Source organism: Aotus nancymaae, unplaced genomic scaffold (genome assembly GCF_030222135.1).
Source record: "Aotus nancymaae isolate 86718 unplaced genomic scaffold, 86718_ANA_hifiasm-v0.15.2.pri h1tg000053l, whole genome shotgun sequence".
Lineage (NCBI taxonomy): Eukaryota > Metazoa > Chordata > Mammalia > Primates > Aotidae > Aotus > Aotus nancymaae.
The window spans coordinates 33,279,572-33,301,792 of NW_026988467.1; the positions used below are offsets into that span (position 1 = coordinate 33,279,572).

A 22,221-nucleotide genomic window follows, 5' to 3' on the forward strand; every position below is an offset into this window, starting at 1 on the left:
TCAAGACTTCGGAGCCTCCAAAAGGAACCAGCCCTGCTGACACCTTCATTTCTCATTTCTGACCTCCGGAACTGACAGAATAACTTTCTGTTGTTTGGGTTTGGCAGTTCACAGCCATTTGGTGTGGCAGCTCTAGAGAACTAACACCTGCCACTTAGACCCTATGCAGGACGCACGGGGCTCCTTCCACGTCCTGCTGCTGTCTCCACTCCAGCACCTGTTCCACTGTGAAGAGCAAGCTTCATGCCTGGGCCCACCCTGCCTTGTCCTGAGCCCAGTGTTGCATTCCCGGAGACCTGAACTTGACTCTGGCTCCTGACCATGGGGCTTCCCAGCATATGGCAGCTGTAGGAAGTTGCTGGTAAACTTTGCCAGCCCCAGGTCCCTCCGCTGCTTCCACAGCTGCCTAAGAAAACCAGCCTCACTCCTACCATGCATACAGGACTCTTCCTCAGGGACTCTGCTGGCATCCCGCACACATCTCTAGTATGTGGCATCATGGAATTCACCTTCTGCTCTTGTCCTAAAGTGGTGTTTCTCCAACTAGAATCTATCCCTATCCATGGTGCTAATTAAAGTAGGTCAGGACGTCCTCATGCCTCTTACTAGGGTTGCTTACAGCCATGCATGATCTAGCCCAGTGCTGTCCAACAGAACTTCCTGCAACTATGAAAATGTTCTCTATCTGCCCTGCCCAATATAGCAACTGCGGGCCACACGTGGCTGTCCAGCAACTGGCTTGTAAGACTGAGGAACTGAATTTATACTTTAATTGAATTTTAATGAATTAAAGCTTAAAATTAAGTAACCCAGTGTGGCTGGTGGCTGCTGCATCGAAAGGCTTCCAACATTCCTTACACTGTCCTCCCCTCTTCTCTTCCTCCCAGCCTTCCTGCAGCCCCTCCAATCCATGCTCTCTCTCTTACCTCCGGATGCTGCACATGAACTGTTCTCCACCTAGAGCCTCTTCCTCCCCAGACTCTTTGTCTAGTGAATGCTGACTTCTGCTTCAGATCTCAGCCCAATCATCACTTCCACAGACACAAGCCTCAGAGGAAATCAGGACTCCCTGGAGACGACTCTCATCGCACCAGGCACTTGTCGCTCCCAGCACTGATCACGGTTGTGATTTTAGAGGTATTGGCTGATTCTCTGGGTGTTTCCCCACCGCACCTCCAGCTTCTGAAAGTGAAGCTGGAGCCTGTTACCTTTCACTGTTGTGTGCCCCATGGCTGGCACAGTGTGTGGCACACAGTAGGCCTTTTGTAGAGACTCTGGGAATGAATGACTAGGATACTGCTGGTTAAGAGAAGACACCCAGCGAGTGTGTCCTCAGGGTCAGCTGGCAGTGCACACGGCCCTTTACGAGAGGATAAAGCAAGTCACAGACGGTGTCTGCTGCTGAGCCACAGCCCCTAAGCTTAAGAAAACGCTGTGTCCCTGAAGGGCCCCGGACATGAACCTGGCAAACCGACACACTCAACAGTCCACACATTTGGACAGAGGGGAAGCGGTGCTAGCACATTCGTAAGTGTCAGCCAGTGTGTCAACTACTAGTACCTGTGATTCATTCACCGGCTTCCTGAGCTGACAGCAGCCTCCCTGCCTAACGGCAAGGAAAGATGTGTATGTCGCTCCTGGGCCTGTGAGAACAGCTCAATTCCTGAGGACCGGCAAGCTCCATCCCTGTGCCTCTGTCCTTCGGGAAGGATGGGCAGGTCTTCCCTGCTTCATAGACCCCATAGGGGTCCCCAGGATGGGTGCACCATGGGCTCCATGTCCCATCACTGCATGTTCTCTCCCCCCCACCTCATACACTGACAGTCATATCAGCCCAGACAGGGCATGGCCTGCCCTAGCAAAGTCCAAGGGAGCCGAAGGCTGTGAGCCCCCTCCCCACAGGCTAGGTCCTGGTTAAACACTCCCATAGCGCCCTAACTGCTCCTTTGTGCCCTTATCATTGTGGAATTTTTACTTGTAAGTCACTATGGAATGCCCAGCTCCTCTGCCAGGATATACAGTCCAGGAGTGTGGGGAATGAGCTTGTTTCACTCCCTGATGTGTCTCTAGGGACTAACACAAAGCCTGGCACAAAGTAGGGGCTGAATCAAGTTTTGCTGGAAGAACAAGCATCAAAATACCCACAAGGGTCCTGCTCTCCCCTTACCACAGCCTAATGGGCTGAGCTCTGTCCTCAGGTCCACTGCATTACCTCCCACCAGTTCACCTGATCCTGTCCCCTGCCCACCTCTCTCCAGAGTTTAGAGCCTGCTGCTTGTGGCCTGGCCCCTGATGAAACCACCTGAATGCTGGGTTACACACTCTTCTTCCTTCTGACCTGTCAGTGAACCCTAGCACTGATAGCCCTCGTGTGCCCTCATTCCCACCTCAGACAGGTCCTGGTGACATCCTTAGCTCCACAGAGCTCCCCAGTCACTGCTCTGGGCAACCAGGCTGTCCTGTGGAGGGTCCACCTTTGGAACCCATCTCTTTCCCCTGCCCCCAGGTGAGCTCCCAGCATGTCCAGCTCCAAAGAGCCCTGCTCCAGGCTGGGGCAGTGGGATTGGGCGGAACCTTCCCTGGAGTTGCAGACAGGGGTTGGGGCCAACACATGCAGGCCAGAACTAAGGTCCAGTTCCTAGCTGGGAGGAAGATGGGACACGGCGGGGGCAATGGTAGTGTGTCTTTGACAACAGATCTGCCCCCACACCTGCCAACCCACCTGGAGACTGGGAAACCAGAGTTCATAGTGGCATTGTCTATCCTCCCCTCTCCTTTTCCTCCCAGCCTTCCTGCAGCCCCCCAATCCGTGCTCTCTGTCTTACCTCCAGATGCTGCACATGTTCTCCACAGTTGGGGTTGGGGGACAGCTTCCCGAATCCATGTCCTCCTCCACCCAACCCTCATCACCAGCTTCTGCTGCATAACCAGATGCCCTTCCTGGATTCCCCCGACTGCTGCTGGTGAAGGGGACAGGCCATGGCTAGCCCCAACCTCTCGAGCCTCCAAGATCTTCCCCTAAAGTTTCCCGGGATGGATCACAGTGACTGCCCACTGCTCTCTGATCTACAGGACCTATCAGCCCAGGCCCCAGCCTGGGAGGAGCCAGGGAAGCTCTTCCACTCAGCCACATTCCTTGCTCAGAAGACTTGCCCTCATCGAGTGTTTATATCTATTCGTAGATAACTGCCCATTTCTTCCACTAGCATGTAGGATCTTGAGGATCAGGGAAGGGATCCTGCCTGTTTTGTTCACTGTTGTATCCACGGCTGCTAGCATGGGGCCTGACTTGATAGATTTATTGAAGAAATGAGTAAATCAATCACTGGGAGCACTGGAGGTTTAAAAGAGATCTCTCAGCAGGCGCTGCCTCAGGAGTGCCACCCTGTAGGTGGTGGGGGCAGGGAAAGGGGAGCAGGGGTGGGGGGACACTGAGTCAGAGAGAATATCTGTGGATGACCTGCCACCCAGCTGTCAAACTTAACAATTAGCACTGTGGCTATCCATAACCTTGGAAAACAGCACCCTGAAAAGCCCACATATGTCTAAATAGATGGGGAACAGGAGCTAGAAAATTTGTGTCAACCAGTGGGTCATGTCCCTGTGGTTGGCACACAGGTCTCCTGAGCTGATGGATGTCTGACAGTGAGAAAGGATGGGTGTGCCTCTCCCAAGTCTGGGAGAACTGCCTGGTTCCTGAGTCCCCACGAGCACCAGCCTGTGCCTGTCTCTTAGGAAGGCTCAGCGGGATTTCCCCATGGCAGCACTGACCAAAATCTTAATGAAACCTCACTTGTCTGATTCACTGTTTGCCCCTGAAGAGTAAGGACCATGTCTGCCTCGGGCACCCCACTCCCTAGTCACTGCCCCGGGTCTGGTACATTATCAGTCTGGGCTAGGCTCAGACCCCTCTCAGGCAGCCTTCCAGATCCTCTGGCTCTGGCCATCCTCATGCAGGTCTAATCTGATGGCATTTCAATTCCTGCCCACCTGGCCACCTCTGGCCTCCAGCTCTGTGGCTTCTCATAGACACTGGGTCCCATGCCCACCATGCCAAATCCAGAATGCATGGGAGTCAGGAGATGGTGGATAAATCTGTTTTCCCTTTCTCTGCTTACCCCAAGAGATGGTCCTGAGACGCACTTTGTAAGGCTTTTCCGGGGTGCAGACTCATAGACTGAGATGTCAGTCACCCTCCAGGGCAACCAGCTCAATAACACATCCTGTGTTACCTTCCTCCTTCCCGCTCCACGTCCGTTGCCCTTGCCCTTGCCCCTCATTCTGTCTCTGGCATCACAACCCCGAATTGAGTAATGGCATAACCCCCTGCCTCAGGCTCTGCTCTCCAGGCTCCCCAGTTGAGACAGTGCTCAATAAAATTTTGTGGAATTGATAAAGGAAGGAATGATCCTCAGCAGGGGAGCTTGCGTGTTTCAGCTGCTCTTTCTGACCTCGGTTTCCCCCATACTCCCTTCATCCCTGAAGCTCTGCTGCTCTCTTGAACCTGATTGTCTAGACCTGGTCCCCTGCCAGGCTCTTTCCAGCCCTTTTCCCAGGCTAGTCTGTACTCACTGAATTCTGGAGCTGACAGTTCTGCAGGGACTCTCAATGGGGCCCCAAGTCCGTCCTGCGCCCCTCACCTGCCTACCTGGTCTCCCCAGACAGACTCTGGAGACATCCCGAGCTTCCCCAGGGCTCCACAGTCATTGTTCTGGGCAACCTGGTTGCCCTGACAAGAGTCCAGCTTTGCAGTTTCCCTTGCTCTCAACTGCCCTGTCCCCTCCAGGATTCTGACTTGCCCCAGCCGAGCTCCCAGCATGTTTCGCTTGCAAATGTGCTGGCCCAGCCCAAAGAAGGTAGCTTGGGCAGAGCATTTCCTGGCCACACAAACAAGGGTGTGAGGCTCCTCCTGACACCCATGTGGGCCAGAACTCACACCTGCTTCCAGTGGACAACGGTGGACACAGGGGACAATGGGGTTATGCGTTGATGTGAGATCCTCCTCTCACACACCATGGCTGCGAAGCCAGCTAGTTATGACCCCACAACCATGTCTCTGGGCAAAGCATGCAAGTCCATGCATTCATCCATGTGTCCCTCATTCATCCAGGCTGCTCTGTGTGTGTCCAGCCCATGCCGGGTGTTGCGGCAGCCGCCAAGTTTGGCCCACCAGGTACTCCTCATTGGAAGAAGCGTCACACAGGGTAACGGGCACTTCTATCCATTCCACCCTCCCTGAGCTGCACTCAGCGTTGCCGGGAAGCAGAGGGGATGTGTAGGGGGTGCAACCTCTTTCCAGGAAGGTGTACAGTATGCTAAGGCTACCCGTGATGACTCCTGGTCTCCACTGTGTTCCATACTTCATCCTGGTCCAGCCCCATCTATGAGCCAGGGAAAACTCCTTATCTGGCCATCCACACTGCAATGAGATGTAACAGCTTAGAGAGAAAAGGACAAATTTCCTGTGGCCTGCAGAGTTTTTACGCATCCCCTTTAGCCTCCCTCCTGCTCTGATGCAGGAGCCTGGGAGGCAGCCAGGACAGAATTCTGGGTCTCCGAGGGTGAAGTGTGAGAACAGGAGCACTCAAGGACTCTGCTGGGGCTGACCCAGTACCCCCGGGAGGTCATGCTTGTACTAACTCGTGGATGCTCGTTCCTCATCTCCCTTGACCTCCTTGCAGCCTGTGACCCTCCTCCCTTTCTAGTATCCTCTCCTCCTTGGGTCTCCCACACCCCATGCCCCTCTGATTCTCTTCTTTCCCTTGCCAGCCCAGGCATCTTATGGCTTCCACCCTTTCATGTGTGCCATTCAGGGTGCCACCCCAGGTCCTCATCTCTGCTCTCCCTGAGCAGCTCTCTCCACCCAGGCTCCCTGCAGGATGTGCTGATGACTCCTAGAGCTCAGCCCCCAGCCCTGCTCCTTCCTCCAAGTGCCCAGCCACAGGGCCAGCTATCTACAGGGATCCCAATCCCAGCACATCCCAAATGGATCTCACTACATTTCCCAAATCCTCAAGTTCTCCAGGGGGGCTTTTGATCTGGGCAGGACACCATCACCTCCCTAACTGTCCAGAATAGAATTCCATGCCCCGTTCTTCACCCTTTCCTTCCCCACCTCCTCCATCCAACCAGCCCCAGCCTCATTGGTTCCACCTGCTTGTCTGCTGGCTGCGCATCTACTTCCCTCCTTTCCTAGAGCAGCACTCAGAGTGAGGCCACCATGCTCTCCCTGCTCAGGTCCCAGCAGTGGCCTCCATACTGGCTCAGGTCTGGCCCAGCAGCATAGTGACCTTCCTCAAATGCCAAGTCAATGTCACCCCCGGCTCCACCTTAGTGGGTTCACATTCTCCATAGTCCTCGGGATTCAAGTCCAGTTCCTCCATTCAACACCTGCGACTCTTCAAGGCCTGTCTCCTTCCCCCTTCTCCAGCAGCAGCCCTCCTCTTGGCTCCAGGCATTCCACTCTTGGGGTTCTGCCTCCGCACTCCCCAAGCGGGCTCCTGGGCACCTGGTGCCAGGACACAGAAGCTCTGGATGGCAGATGGGAACTCCCAGTGTCATAAAAGGCCAATGCCCCAAGTAAAGTTAGGGGGTGGCACCTTGATGGATGCCTCAGTTCCCTGTGAGTCTGATCAATGTGAGTCAGTTCCTCGAGGCTCCTTATTTGGATCCAGTGGGGGTAAGGTCTAAGTTCTGGACTACTGTGGCCTGGCAGGATGACCAGGGCTGAGAGGCCACCCTCCCACCACCATCAGGTTCAGTCATGGACATACATTAGGCAGGGAGGCTGTCCCTGGAAGGAACAGTGATGAGCAGGACAGCTCCTGTGTAATGAGCGTTTACTGAGCACCAGGAACTTGACAAAGCATTTTGGTGCCGTATCTCATTAAATCTTCTCACCAATCCTGGGCAGAAGGCCCTTTTATTATCCCCATTTCATAGATATGGAAATGGAGGACAGAGAAGTGGAATAACTTTCCCACTGTCAGCTGAAATGTGCTAGACCTAGAATTTGAACCCATTTCGGGTAGATTCCAGAGTCATCAAAACACGTGGGAATAATTTAAGGCACGGATGTGAGTAGAAGATTTTTGAAAGAGGAAACAGACAAGCAGGCAGTAAATATAGAGAGAGCGAAATTTGGAAGAGAGTGGGGGATGGAGGGAATAATCACTGCTCTGTCTAATCGTGTTCGTTGCCCCATCGTTCAAGGCCACTTGGGCAGGCGAGTGTGTCAGTAGGAAGCGATGCATCCTCTAGTTACCCCATCTTCCTCTGCAACCCTTGGAAGACCATGAGGCATGGGACAGAGGCGAGCAAGGAGTATCTAGATAGGGCTTTTTAAGTTCTGCCGGTCAGAGGCTTCACCTAGGGCCTCCAAATGGGCCCCGGGGGGGAGATGCTTACAAAGGTGGGCATTCATCATCTTTACACCTACATTCAGATCCCTAATAAGGAAGTAATAATATTGGCAAGCCTTTACCATGCTTTCTATGGGCTAGTGAGAAGACTAATTATCTGACGACACTAATAAATGGTTATGATGTTATTAAAAATGGCACCAAGCTAGGATTAATGGGCTCATCAATTGCAGGGAATCGGGCTTAACAAGGTACCCTGCATGTCTCGTCAGGTCTGTAACCCTGATGGATACTGGGTTACCCAAAGCACCGCCTGGCTGCGTGGAGGCTGTGGATGACACTCCCACCTTTTCCCAGCAGAGGGTCAGCTTAGGAAGGCCGGGCTGACGCTGGGCTTCCCTGATCACATTCTCTTGCAAACAGCTCTTCAAAGCTCTGGGGCCACTGAAGATGCTGTGAGTGGTGAGGCTGGCCCAGCCCCGCTCACCTCCGCACACGGCCTCCACCTTCTGCGGCTTCCTCCCAGTCCAGCTTGCCGCTGCGAATGACAGACTCAGAGCCTAGCCGAAGTCCCAGACTCCAAGCCCCCCTCATAAACGCAGGGAAGTGGATAAGATGGAGGTGCCTCTGGGGCCTGCTGACTAATTTCCATAATAATTATAGTTATTACTAATAATGGTGACAACACCACTCCCTTCCGTTTATATTGAATTCTACAATCTAGAAGCTGCTTCCCCACCAGTTGTCTCCTTTGAGGCTTACAACAAGCTGTGAAGAATGTGGGACAGGTATGATTATTCTCACTGTCAGGTTAGGAAAGTGCAGCTCAGGGAGATAAAGGGACTTCCTGAAGCCCCCTCCCCAGCCTACAAGGAACAGTTGTAAGGATAAAAATAAAAATAATAATAGTAAAAACTGACATGGTGCTGACTACGTAACACACCGTTAACTTAGTCCTCATAACAACCTTATAAAGTAGGTGCTATTAATAGCATTTCCCTTTGACAGATGCAGAAACTGAGACACAGAGAGGTTAAGAAACTTGTCCAGAAATGCACAGTTAGCAAGTAAAAGAGTGGGAGTTAAACCTGGCTGAAATCCATGCACTTTACCATTTGAGTCTCCTATTAGACTTCCACAGCAGCCCAATTTGCTGGGGACTGGGGAATGACTCTGCTGGGCCAGGCTCCAGCCCTCATGCCTTGAGCTCCAGCCTCCCTCCCCACTTGCAACCTTCAAGGTCTCTGTAGGGCAACTCCCCTCAGTGGCAACGGGACTTAACCGAAGGCCCCGATGCTGCCCGCTCCCATCCTGGAGGGGCAAAGTCATAATAAACCTTTGGCTGGTACTCTGTGGGTTGCAAAGATCTCTGCATGAATCTCCCTCTGTCCTGGCCCCGGGGGCCAGATTGGTTCTTGGTAGAAGCTGGAACACAGGGCTATGAGGCAGGGAGCCTCCAAAGCCACCACTTTGAATTCTGGCTCCACCACTTCATCTTTCTCTGCCTCAGTCTCCCCATCTGTAAAATGGGTGTTAATAACAGTACCTACTTCACTGGGCTGTTCTAAGGATAAATGAAAGAAGGAATCTAAGGGGTCCAGTATAGACCAGGTCCTTGAATTCAGCAACAGCTCCTTGATAGAAAATGCTTCAGTCAAGTTGAAGGCCCTGAGCTGGAAGGCAGGTTATGTTTACTGTGTGCCAGGTAAGTCTGTGGAAATGGTGCCTTATTTAATTCCCTCAACAACCGTAGGAGCTACGGTGGTTGCTAATTACTCCTATTTTAGGCAGGGCATGATGGCGCAAGCCTATAATCTCAGCACTTTGGGAGGCCAAGGCAGGAGAATCACTTGAAGCCAGGAGTTTCAGAACAGCCTGGACAACAAAGTGTGTCTACAAAAAAACTTAAAAATTAGTCAGGTGCAGTGGCTTGTGCCTGTAGTCTCAGGTATTCAGGAGGCTGAGGCAGGAGAATCACTTGAGCCCAGGAATTTGAGGCCGCAGTGAGCTGTGATGGCACCACTGCACTCCAGCTTGGGTGACTGAGAAAGATTCTGTCTCTAATAATAATAATCATAACAACAACAACAACAGCAACAACAACAACAACAACAACAATTACTCCTATTTTAGAAGTAAAGAAATTGAGGCTTAGTGAGGTTGATGAACTTACCTGGTCACACATCTACTAGGTGGCAAAGCTGAGGCTTGAACCCAGACCTGCTGGGCATCTGAGAACTATGATGTGTTTGCTCACAGCATCTTGCCAGGGTGCCTCTTACTGAACTTACTCTGGGGGAGCCTTGTGCCACTATGGCAACAATCGCATGAGGAGGGAGTATTAACATGCCCAATTTACAGATGGGGAACTGCTCAGAGAGGTCGAGTGACTTGCTCCTGTTCACAAAGCTAATGAGGAACAACTGGGGCTCGAGCCCAGGGCCTCCTGATTCCTCCGCTTCTGTGGTGTCCTTAGCCTGTGGCTTCTCCCTCTTCCTCCCAATGTCCCAAGAAGCCTAGGTCTCTCCCGCTGCCTGCTTGGGCTCCTGGCTGCCCTCAGTCCTCTCCTGATCCCAGGCAGAGGAAGAACTGACTCCTCGGTGCTTCTAGCCGGGGCTTGTTCATTCTTTCTTCCCAGACTCCCACTAGACCCAGCGTTACTCAATGCAGTGACAGTTTTCTCTCTGTGTTCCAGAATCTGGTGAAATGTCTCATGTGGGTGCCTTGTCCCCAGAGCTGGGGCAACCTCTGGTGGCTTTTAAAGGAGCAGAAGGCACCAAGAAGCCACAAGCCTCCTCCAGAGCAAGCTCATCAAAGATGCCATCTGAATCAGATGGGGGCCAGTGCATCTGCGTTTGTATGAGAGGAATGGCATTGGGAGCATGAGCGAGGCAGCCCACAAGAGCTGGGTACACTTCTTCAGCCGAGCCCCCCTCCCCAGTCCTCAAGGTCACAGCATTTGTCTCCATCGCTCCTGCCCCCAGGGCCCTCCTCTGCCAGGATGCTCAGCCCTGTGGTGCAGAAGGCGCTTGACCAAGCCTCCCCGGGGTCCTGAGCCCTCCCGTGCTCCCATCCAGGCTTACGTGGTCGATGAGCTCCTTGACCATGCCGTTCCACTGGCCCTTGTCATCCTGCGCCCCGTATTTGCCGTCCTCCACCAGCCGGATCTCATAGGAGAAACCGAGGATGTGGGCCAGTTCTTTAAGCAGGTCGATGCAGTAGCCTTCGAACCGGTCGTTCCCGTACAGGGTCCTGTCGGACTTCCGAAACATGACAAACGGCTCCTCCTGCAGAGACAGATGGGTGGGGGGTGACAGACTGAGCGGGTAGGGCAGAGGCAGGCTTGCGCTGGAGAGTCGGGGCCATGACCTCAGCTCATGTTTTTATATACCATTTGGTGTGGGGCCCCTTGAAGTCAGGAGAAGGAAAGCATATGTCCTGAGGGCCAGCTGGGGCCTCACGAATGGCTACCTGGCACTGGGCAGGAGCTCAGTAGGCACTTACTCATTTAACTGCCCAGTGGTTACAGGGCTAGTGAGCGCTGGAGCAGGGCTTTGAGCTGGAGACTGATCCCAAACCCACGATCTCTCTGCTGCACCAGTAATAGAGGCCAGGGTTCTCAGCGTGTGGCCCCTGCATGGGCAGCATCTGCATCACCTGGGAACTTGTTAGAAATGCACATTCTCAGGCCCCACCCCTAGACCTAACTGAACCGGAAACTCTGGGGAGAGCCCAGCAATCTGTGTTTTCAGGAGCCCTCCAGGGAATTCTGACATCCACTCACATCTGAGGACGCTGCTACAGAAAGCCCTTCAGAAAGCCGTCTGCTCTAACTTCTCTCCCAACTCTGATTGACAAGATTAGATTTACACGCTCCCGGATGCCGTTCTCTCTTTCCAAGAACCTCCTCAGTCCCCAGTGTTAGGGTCCCAGGGGAGTGATTGCTGGTAAGAGGGACAGCTCATCGGTATGTGGCTGTGCCAGGCACTGGTCAATTAGCAAATGAGTTCATGCCCATGGGGGCCTGGCACAGAGGCCAGTAGACCCCAGAGCTCAGTAGATAGGAGCTGGCATCACCTCATTTTGCCTTAATGTCAGCCTCCCGGCGTGGGTATGAATACTCCCATTTTATAGGTGCAGAAAGTGAAGTTCAGGAGGATACGTGACTTGTGTAAGTCCCCCTAGCTGGCAGGGAGAGAAGATCTGAATTCAGGTTAGTGTGACCCCAGAGTGTGAGTTCTGTGCCTGAGGGCTTGAGGCCCATGGTGCCCCTCCCTGGGGGGCAGGTGGTCCCTAGGAATGTGCTTGTGAGTCAGAGATGCCTGTTCCATGGCAGACCCCCCACCCCCACCCACCACAGGCTTCTTCCTCTCTGGGTGATGGGGAACCTGGGAAGGGATTTGAACAGGGCATGACTTTGATTTCTCATTTACAAACAAACCTGTGGCAACCTTGCAAAGAACTGGGAGGAGAGGCAGAAGAGGCAGTGGAGAGAAGCGGTGCACTTCATCCAGCCTGAGGTCCGCAGCGAGAGGAGCTGTGGGCTCTGATGCAGCCAGGTCCCCGAATCCAGGTCAGCATGCGAGTCCACATTTCTGTTGGCACCATCCACCCGGCTTCACTCACAAAGCCCCATCCCAAGCCCGTGATGGATGTGCTGAACTCCCAGAAAATTCAACACAATTGAGTTCCTACTCTGCACCAGGCACTGATTTAAACTCTTTGTCACAGGCTGTTTGATTTAAGCCCCACTAGCTTGCAAGATAGTAACACTGTCCCCATGTGACAGATGAGGAAATTTGGGGTCAGAGAAGGTCAGTAAGTTGCCCAAAATCACACAGGAGCTGAACTACAGTGATGGGATCCAATTCCAATCCTTCCCAGTCAGCCTCGCACCTCTCTCTGGCTTGGCTTTCCTGTCTGTTCCCTGGGGTCAGACCTTCCAAGTGAATTGGCTTTTCCAGATCCCCAAATCAGGTAAAGAGCTGCCATTCCAGACCCTGTTCCTGGACAACTCTAGTCTTCTTCTGACTCAGCTGGGGCCTCCTTCCTTAGCCCGCTACGCTGTTCCTGCCTATAGCTCCTCAACCTCTTCCTGTCAGTCAAACATCCCCAGACCTGCCTCAGCACACCCATGTGACAGAATGCCTCAAGCCTTCAGTGGATGTGTGACCACAGTTAGCTGACAGAATGCATGTAAACCAGGAAGCTCACATCCACATGCCCACATTAAGGCACATGCTTGACTATAGAGGTGCCTCATCCTTCTCTCAACTGGCGGGGCCATTCCCTTGACCTTATGAGCCCCTGGGGTGGGGTGAGCGCTGGAAGTCCCGGTGAAGACCCTCGTGGGAGGTCCAGGAGCCGAATCTCACCAGCAGCTGCCTGCGGGGCTCCCTCTGTGGCGGGCAGGCTTGAGTCTTGTCCCTGCCACCCAGCAGCGCTATTTCTCTAAATCCCATCCTGCCCCATGCTTGGTCCACTGGAGCTCTCCACCAGTCCTTTGGGATGCTTCAGAGAGGAGCTGGTGGGGGCGGGGCAGTCTGTGAATCCCCTAGGGGTTCCCAACTATCCAGGGATTCTGAGAAAACCACTTCCCAGCTAACTGGGTAGGAAGCTGGACCCTCAGCTAGGCGCCATGCTTAACCTCAGTGCCTCTTTCATTTGCCTTCCAACCAAGTAGGCAACTCAACAAGGTTTGAGAAGAGTCCATTTGGGGCCTGGGAAAAGTGCTGAGGATGGAGGAAAGAGGACACTGGCCGGTCCATGCACTGCCTTTGTGCAAATTTGTCTCTGGGCAATGCTCCCGCACCCTGGCATGGGGCCTGGCGAGCAGGGTCTTTTGGTTGATGTTCTTGTACAGTGAACAGGTTGCACCTCTGGACCTGGTGGCCCTGACTTTAGCTGATGGAAAGAATCAGAGAGACAGTGCCACCTTTCCCAGAGGACCCACCAACCACACATAGAATCCTAGGCAAATTTCACCTTCTGCTGTAAAATGGGGAAAATAATAGAACCTACTTTATAAGGTTGTTGTGAGGATAAAATGAGTCAGTCTATGAAAAGCACTCAGAACAGTGCCTGGCAACTGTTAGCTGCCAATATTATTATTATTGTTAATCATCATCCTTATCTACTTCCTGGATGCTATTTGGCTGGTTAGTGCAGTGACCTTTCCAGCCTAGAGGCCACGCCCAATGTCATCAAAGGTTAAAAACTCGGCTGATAGTGGAAAACTGTTTCAGGAAAGGTCCTGAGATAGCTTACTTCCTGACCCTGTCTTCACGCCCCTCCCTGGCCTGATCCTCTAAAATTAGCACTTCATTTGTGAAGCCACCACAACCCCAGAATCTATACATCTCCATATAAATATGCTGCCTTCAGAGCAGCTGTAAAATGCCATTAATTTCGGGAAGTGCTTTGCGGATGGCATACATATTTAACAGCCAAAGCCCAGAGCATTAAAATGGTGCTCGCCTTAGTAATGTGTCTCTAGACCTGCAACATTTCCTAGGGGGTAATTCTGAACTCCGCCAACTACTTATTCATGGACTATTTCACAATTTATTACTGGAAATGTCCAGACAGCCAATTCACAAGCTCTCTCGGCTGCTAATCGATTGCTCAGTGAAGGTGCCCTCAATTTCATAACTTCACGCTCTCCTATTGCTCTGGGAGAACAGCCGTAGGAACAGGGGTAATATTTCTCTTCAACAAGTCACAGAAAACAGGGGTCCAGAAAAATAACCGTTTCTGACTTTCCATTGCCAGGGCTCTTCGTCCAGTTTCTCTCCGATCACTTACCCCAGCGTGAAAATCAAGCCTAGTGCTAATCCTCTCCCAATGACAGGACCCATGGAGTTGGAAGAGGGAGTCTTGGGGGTTATCCCCAAGTCAGGAAGGATCCACGGGTTAGCTACCTAATATCTGCATTCTCAAGCTCCCTTCTGACTTAGGCAATATCAGCCTATAGCCGCACGTGCGCGCACAAGTATACACAGTGTCCTTGGCACAAATGCACCACATTTTCAGATGTCCTGTCTGCCCAGCCCTTCTCAGACACAGAGGTCAAGAACCCTGGACCTGAGGCCTTGGCTTTGGCCAGTTAGAAGCAGCACACAGTATCAGGAGGGCTGTTCTCCCAGCAGGAGGGGCCTACAGTGGCTCCCTGCCTGGGATAGTTCTCCCAGCCCACATTCTAGCCCTAGCTTTTTCCCCTCTCCTGCTGCTGGGTGCTGAGTGTCAGGCCTGCCTGGCAGTTGAGCCTATGTGGGTCACGATGTGCACACGGCACAGATTCACCCCTCAGTAAGTATCTAGACACCCGTGTGTAGCTGTTCCCGCACCCACCCACATACCCACACGTGTGCCCACACCATGGCTCACATCGGCAGCCAAACAAATCCTGAACGTTCAAAAGCTGGGCCCCCAGGAGTGGGATGGGTGTGTTTTCTCAGTGTGTGAGCTGAGGTTTGGGCAGATGAATTTTTCATGAGCTCGTGGAAGAGCAGAACCAGAACAGAGGCTGGGGCTGGGCAGGGAGAGGGCGGGGGAGGGCAGGCATCCAGGCTCCTGCCGCTGCTGTTTCGATCTCAGGAATCGGGAAGGCTGCCAGTGGCTCTGAGGGGCCAGAAAGGGCAGTGCCAGGGATCTGTCCATCTTTCTGTCCAGGGTAAGACATCTTTAGCACATAACCCTGGGGGTTCAGGAGAGGGGAGAATAGCAGGTAGGTTTGGGGGCAGCTCACACAGAACTGCTGCTTTCTGCCACACCAGACTCCTGGGGAAGAAAGGGGAGGAGAAGTCCCCTCATCAGGGGTCTTGGATCCAGGCCCTGTTCTCTAGAGGCAGAGCAGTTTGATGTTGTGTACTGGTACCTTGGGATCTGCCTGTCACTCAAAGTGCTGTTGCCCTGACAACATCCTCTCAGACAGGCCCAGGCTATGGTCTCAGCAGGAGGAGCTGGCCCTGCATTCAGGCTGCCAAGCATGGGGCTGTATTTTCAGAGGCTGGGGCTGGGCCAGGCTAGGCCATTCCTTGTCACCTTGTAGCTGTCCCAAAGAGCCCAAGCCTGAGGGCATCCCCTAGGGCCCCAAAACGTGCAGACCATGCTGAGCCTTTTGGGAACATTCTCTGGAGCATCTGGAGCAGCTCTAGTTTCAGGGGGCCCTAGGCCAGTCCTTGTAGGTGAGAGAACATCTCTCTCCCAGGAGACTCTGAGGACACTTTCGGCTAGGCAGACTTTCTTGGAGGCCCATGTAAAGACTGTGTGACATCCTCTGTCCCCATTAGCGATGCTCCAGAGGTCATTCCCTCCATTCCCCTGCCTCCAGGAAAGAGTAGGCTTCTCTCACTGCCCCACAGGGAGAAGCACAGCTCGCCCTCCAGTGATCCCTGGGCAGTGGGGATGGAGAGAGCTGAATCATCAGAAACTCCCAGGCCGTGTGCGTATTTGATATTACATGATGGGGTTAAGATGGCCCCATCCATGAGCGGTGGGATAGCTGCTTCAGGAGCTGAGACCATGGAAAGGGAGAGAATGAGGTGGTGGTTGATCTAGAGTTCTGTATCTCAGTGGGAGACTAGAACTGTGAGGGACCCATAAGGCTGCAAACCCTAATGCCTTCAAGGACCAGCTGAGAAACAAAGCTATAAGAAGCAGGCCAGTGCAAATGGGGAGGGCTGGGGGGCAGAGTGCTGGACTATGGTGAGCCAGGGAACGGCCATGAACCGGAAAGGCATTCAAATGCAAATTAAGTTTGTAACATAACACCCTGTGCTAGAGACCACCTCTGTGGCCCTGGGCAGGGGTCAGTCTTTGGTGAAGTTCAGGGCTCTGCCTGTAGACAGAAGTGGAGGTTTTCTCCAGATCTCTCACTCTGCCAGCTGTATTAAAGCTGAGCTCACTGGGGACTGGATTTGTAATCAATAATAATGAAAAACAATAGCAGCTGTCACTTAGACAGCACTCCATGCCACTTAATTAATCATCCGTTCTCTGAACTCTATGAAGTAGGTACGGTCATCATCACCTTCCTTTTTCAGACAGAGAAACTGAGGCACAGGGCAGGTAAGCAATTTCTCAGGCTCAAATGGCAAATCAACAGCAAAGCCAGGACTCCATCCCAAAGATCTGTGTTCTTGATCATCAAACTGCTCTTTCACCATGTCCTGCTCGCACTGCATGTCCCAAAGAGCTGCCGGGCTCGTGTCTGCCCAGATGCCTTGCAGCTGAGAAGCTATGGGACAGATGGAGCTGTGACCAGGCTATGGGCCAAGAGGGGTTTTCTCCCTTCCTATCCCTGGGGTGTCTAGGAACCAGCAGGATGCTGGGAATGCAACTTCCGGGGAATCAGTGAGCACAGAACGTAGGGGACCTTCCAAGAAGCTGCAAGTATTGACAGAGAAGCTGTGAGTACTCACAGGTCAAAGGCGTGGGGTGTCTCCTGGATTCTGCCTCTGTTGATGTAGCAAAAATCCCCCGTGCCTCTGCAGAAGGGTTTTATGCCCTTGAAATCAGGCTGCTGCTATTTTAATAAAATTTAACCCCACGGTCTTTCAAGGTGCTTGTATTTTGCATCTTTGGTATATAATCTTTAGCTTGCCTCTTGCTGTTCAGAGTATTGTTTTGTGACTGAATCACCTTAGCTCGTTTAATCATCTCTCTTCTTAATCTCTTAAATCATCCTAGTTTTACCTTTTTCTAATCTTGCCTTGTGCAAAGTGTTTTATTTATATCTCACATTTTATGCCTCTGCTTTTAATCTTTTACCACCTTTTTATTATTTTATTTTTACCCTTTTATATTTCAGCTTTGTCGCACTTTTATCCTTTCGCTTTCTGACATTTGGGTGTTACATTTTTTACCTTGTCTAGTCAGAGCTATAAATTATTTAATTTTTCATCTTTCTTACTATCTTTCCTTTTTATCTCATTCCTTATCTTCATTTTCTCTTTATTATTTTCCCTCTAACCTTTTTATTTTGTTCTCCTTTTAACTCTCCTTTATCTTTTCTATTTTTATCCACATCAGTATCCTATTAATTGCACATTAGTCTTCACCCTAATCCCTTTGCTCTTGTTTTTTATTTTCATCCTTTGCATTTTTACATTACAAACCCCGTTCTTCTTGACATGTTTTTGCTTCTTGGTTTTAGCAGACTGATTTTTATATTTGTTTAGTTATCAAAAATTTGATCAATAAAGACCAGCAGGATATGTGGTTTTAGGGAAGATACTAGTCGGGGTCTTGCCTCAAAGAGGGGACAGGTGTACCCCGAGACCACCTCTTCAGGCTCTGTCGGCAGCTTGTCGGGAGCCGCTGTGAGATCTCCATCATCTTCAGCTCAGATCTTCTCAATCATCCTATCCCTAAGGGCCGATAGTGAGACTCACAGGCTAACATTTCTCTCTGGATGCTGACAGGATGCCTGGTACCTGCCACTCACTGGGCTTCCCGGAAGAATGGCTTTTTCCCCATGACTTCCCTTCCTGTTCATGACATCCGCTGCCCAGCCACCAAGCACATATACGGTGAATCATCCCATGGAGGAGGACCTGAGACCACACAGCAGGGCCTGGTTCAGCTGCCTCTGGGAGCACGTGGGTGAGAACAAGCTCCGTCTGAGCACCGTGGAAAGGTCCAGGTATAGGGTGACCAGCCTGTCCCGGGTTCTGCTCTGAGGCAGCCTCACTACATCCAAAACAGGCTGAGCTCCCTTTTGTGTAGAGGACTGACCCCGGCACGTGGTCCTTATAAACATATTTGCTTTATTGTACGTAGCAGTTGACTAGAGCCAGCACTGTCCTCAAAGGGTCTTCCGCCAGCATTCACCAGGCTGTGACTGGGCTGCCTCTCCCCAGGATGGCCTGGCTTGGGCTCCCAAAAGCGGGGCTATGTCCCTCAGAGGATCTGTCCTGAGTCTCTGGACACCCGAGGCCTTCCAGGAGGGACAGGCATGCGTGGAGTGGGTACAGCACCGGCAGCCCAAGGAGGCCGGTGGCCTGGGTCTGTTCTGCCTACAGAGAGCCCATGGGAGGCCCCTAGAGTTGCTTCTTGGGTTGAAATGGGTCAGGAGAAGGCAAAGTTATTCAGCTGGGGAATGGAGAGAAGATGGGGGTGTGAATCCAGGTGGGGGTGTGGCGGTGCTGACGGCTCTCGGAAAGGCACTGTAGAACGCAGCGTGTGTACAGGCTCCCAGCACCCGCTAGGCTCTCGTGGTGTGGCCACAGCACCCACCACAGCTGCGGGCACTTGTGGGAAAGGTTTTTGCCTGGGAACTGGGCTGGGAGAGGCAGATCCTTACTCAGGTTGCAATGGGCAGTCAAACCCCCTTAATTCCACCTCCAGCATGGTTCCTACTCAGATATCAAGGATTTAGGGAGTGGATGGGAGTGAGACGCAAAAACGCAGCGGCTTCCGCCCGTGGCAGTGAGCAGCGCTGCTGCATTCCAGCTCCTCTCTAAGAGCTTCCTACTGACCCTAAATGTCTCCACCTACCTGCAGCCTCCAGGTTCTCGGTGGAGGACCTGAGACCACCCAGCAGGGCCTGGTTCAGCTGCCTCTGGGGGCGCGTGGGTGAGAACAAGCCCTGTCTGAGCACCGTGGAAAGGGCCAGGTATAGGGTGACTTATAGAGGGGACTCTCTAGCCCAAACGGCCACCCACCCCCAGGTTGGACAGTCCTTCCTGCGGGGCTGCAGGCTCTTACCAGCACTGTGGTGACAATGAGTGACCTGTTTGTCAGAGAGTCGGTAACATTAGGGCCTCGGCCTTTGGCAACCTCTGTGATGTTGAGCCCGTCTGCAGGACTCCACACCCCAACCTGGAAGGACGGACAGACAGAAAACAGGGTGCTGAGTCCTTGGTCTACCCATCCTTCTTCCATATCGACAAGACCTTCATCTCATTCCCATTCACCATCAGCCTCATTGTCACGATCATCGTCATCATCACCCCTGCCACTGTGTTTCCAGGTCACCGTTCTGACAGCATCCCTGCTGCTCTCCCTCCTCTCCTGATGAGGATCCCAAATTGTTGAATCCCTGAATTTTGCCACCTCCCTTGCTGGCAAGCCCATCACAGCTGAAGGGGAAAATGCAGAGAGAGACAACAAATGCGAAGGCAGCCGCAGGCGTCTCAAGGCTGAGCAGATGCCAAGCAGGGGCTGGAGGGAATCAGGGGTCCATGGTCAGTGCCAGGCCCCGCCCTGGGACAGCTCCTTGGGAGACCCAGGGAACCCAGCTGCTCATGTATTGGGTCTCAGCCCCAGTGCCAGCTCCCGGGTGTAGACTCCTTCTAAATCCTAGGATAGGTGCTGGAACAAGGGAGATGTTCACTAAACATTTGTGGACCTAGTAAAGGGTAATGGATGTGTCATGTGCAGGAGGGCAGTCTGGAACAGGCGGCCGGTCTTTGTGGCTGTTTTGTGGTGGTGGCACAAGGAAGGCATGGACCTCGGCGGGGGATGCTGCTGGGTTTGAAGGCAGTTGTTTGTTTTGTGGTTTAACATTAAAAATTGGCAGACACCCTGACCAAGCCAGCATAATCTATCTCTCTACAACGTCCTTGTGGATATGGGGCCTGAGGCTAGAAGTAGAGAAGGAGAAGTCAAGCTTAGAAATCATGCTAAAGCCCTGGGCCTCCTGAAGATCCTTTTTGACCTGGCTCTGGCCAGCTCTGCCTGATCTCAGCTCCTCTCACTCAAGGAAGGCTTCTTCATGCCCACTCTGTCCTTGGCCCAGCCGGGGGATACTCAGGACACTTAATCAATTAAACAGAGAGGCTGAATGCAAACATCCCATTAAGAGAGCTGTGCAGAGCAGATAGTAGAGAGACATGTAATTATGCTTGGGTAATTCTGCCTTAATCCTCCCAAAGCCACCGGCTGGAGCTGGCTGGATCAGCTATGACCCAGCTTAGCAAACAGAAGTGGTAATACGAGAGGCAGACTGGCTGTGTTTGGGAGCTCAGCATCCTCTCAGGGCAGGATCCCTGCCTGTGTAGACCACCCAGGGCCACGAGGAGAGGAGACAGGCAGACGGCATTGAAGAGGCTCTTCTCTTAAGAGGGCTGAGCTCAGAGCCAAGCTCAGCTTGAGCGTGCCTAGCAGAGCACCTGGGTGCAGAAGGTGCTCGGCAAACATCTGTTCAGAGGCCACATGAACAGCACAAACCCTCACTCCAGCAAGCAGCTCCCGAGCTCCGACTGCAAGCCCTGTTAGATACCAGGTGCTATGGGGATGTGAGACCAGTGAGGACTGAGGAGGACCCAGTCTGCAGAGGCTCTGTGCTCACAATCCAGGTGGCTGTGACCCAGGGCGTCTGGTGAGTGCCTTTGGCAGGCTAACCTCTGTCCAGGGATAATAGAGTTTTTCTTGAGTATTAGCTATGGCCAATTTGTACCAGCTGCCTGGAGGGCTATTTGGAGAAGGAGGTTGCAGGTGGGCTCAGATGGAAAGAGTACTCAAATGATGGATTATTGATGCCTTTTATGGCATGGAGCGGGAAGTGGTGGCATATGTGCCACCTGATTGTTCTCCCTAGAATTTTAGGCTATCCCTGGAGATGGGTAGCTCAGATAGCAAACATGGAACAGCTACTTGAGTGAATACTGTATTCACTAGAGCCCTGCCAGAGGAGGAAGGGTGCTCTCCACCACTGCAGGAGCTTAAATAGAAGCTGGAAGATCGCTTGATGAGAACTCATATAGTTTGCATAGGGTTGAGCAAACGGACCCCGATGATCTTAGGAGGGGAGGCCACAGCCCCTGTCATTAAGGACTGATGCTGTATGTGGCATGAAATAATCACAGAGTAATAGGGAGGCTTCCCTAGCCACCTCCTCCCATGGTGGCTCCCATGAGTTGGTGGGAAAGCTGGGAGTGACTGGAGTAACTGTGGTCACAGGTACAAGGAGGACAGCATTGAACTAGGCAGAGCCAGGCCTTTGCCTGATGGACAGAGGTTACATCCTGCAACCAGGGCAATTGTGTGGGCATTGGCCTGGAGGTCCAGGAGGGAGGGAGCGTGACGAGACCATGGGGTATGTTTCAGGGAGATGTGGAAACGAGGCCCAGAGAGGCCAGTTGGTACATTTCGTGAAGTGCCTTGCAGGCCCGGGTAAGGGGCTGAAGTTTAATGACTCGGCACTTGGGAGCCATGGGCAGTTTCAGAGCAGGGCAGAGCTGTGCTTGGGGAAGCCTCATCTGTGTGCACACTGAATGGCTGGAGAGCTCAAGAACCAGGGCGGCGTGTTAAAATAATCCACCTGAATGGCTTGAACCAGGGCAGTGCGGGGTGGAGAGGACAGAAATCAGAGTTCTGAGGTACAGAGGCATCTGAAGTGGCCCCTCCACTCGGCTGGCTTCTGCTCCCTACATTCATCCACAGCAACTTGCAGGGTTGAGGAGGTGCCCTTTTGGCTCCCAGGGACCAATGTGCTGGGGACAGAGTGTGGTTGAGCCCCCCAGAATCCAGGTCCCAGGGGATGCTGTGAATTGAGGACTCGTGTTAAATCTCCCTCCTGGCCCAGCAGCCTGACATCGATATAATATGCTGAAGGCTCCCAGGGACTGGAATTGGCCTCATTAAAACATTTCTATGTTAACCAGATGGGAGGCCCCAGCCCCAGGCAGGCCTGCTTTCCTACTCCAAACTCTCCGGAACTGCAGGGAACTTAGAAGCCCAGAGTGAAGGAGCTCAGAATCCATGTGCTTCGACCTCTTTCCAAGGGTAAGAATCACCTTCAGTCTCCTAGACAAACAACTGCTCTATGTTTGCTTAAATGTCCCCAGCGACAGTGAACTCACTACCAGGGGAGACACTCCCTGCTGGTTAGAAAGGTGTTTTGTTTTCTTAAATT

At 52.6% G+C, this 22,221-nt stretch overlaps 1 protein-coding gene across 2 annotated transcripts in view; it reads right to left on the reverse strand.

Annotated features, from left to right (window-relative positions):
• Window positions 1–22,221, reverse strand: part of GRIK3 (glutamate ionotropic receptor kainate type subunit 3) — a 95,208-nt gene that overhangs the window by 34,672 nt on the left and 38,315 nt on the right. For both annotated transcript variants that reach the window (XM_064363692.1, XM_064363691.1), the window contains 2 exons: window positions 19,071–19,184; window positions 10,445–10,648 (listed from right to left, as the gene is read on the reverse strand). In XM_064363692.1, coding sequence (XP_064219762.1) covers window positions 10,445–10,648; window positions 19,071–19,184 — 318 coding nt within the window. The remainder of the gene's footprint in view (window positions 1–10,444; window positions 10,649–19,070; window positions 19,185–22,221) is intronic.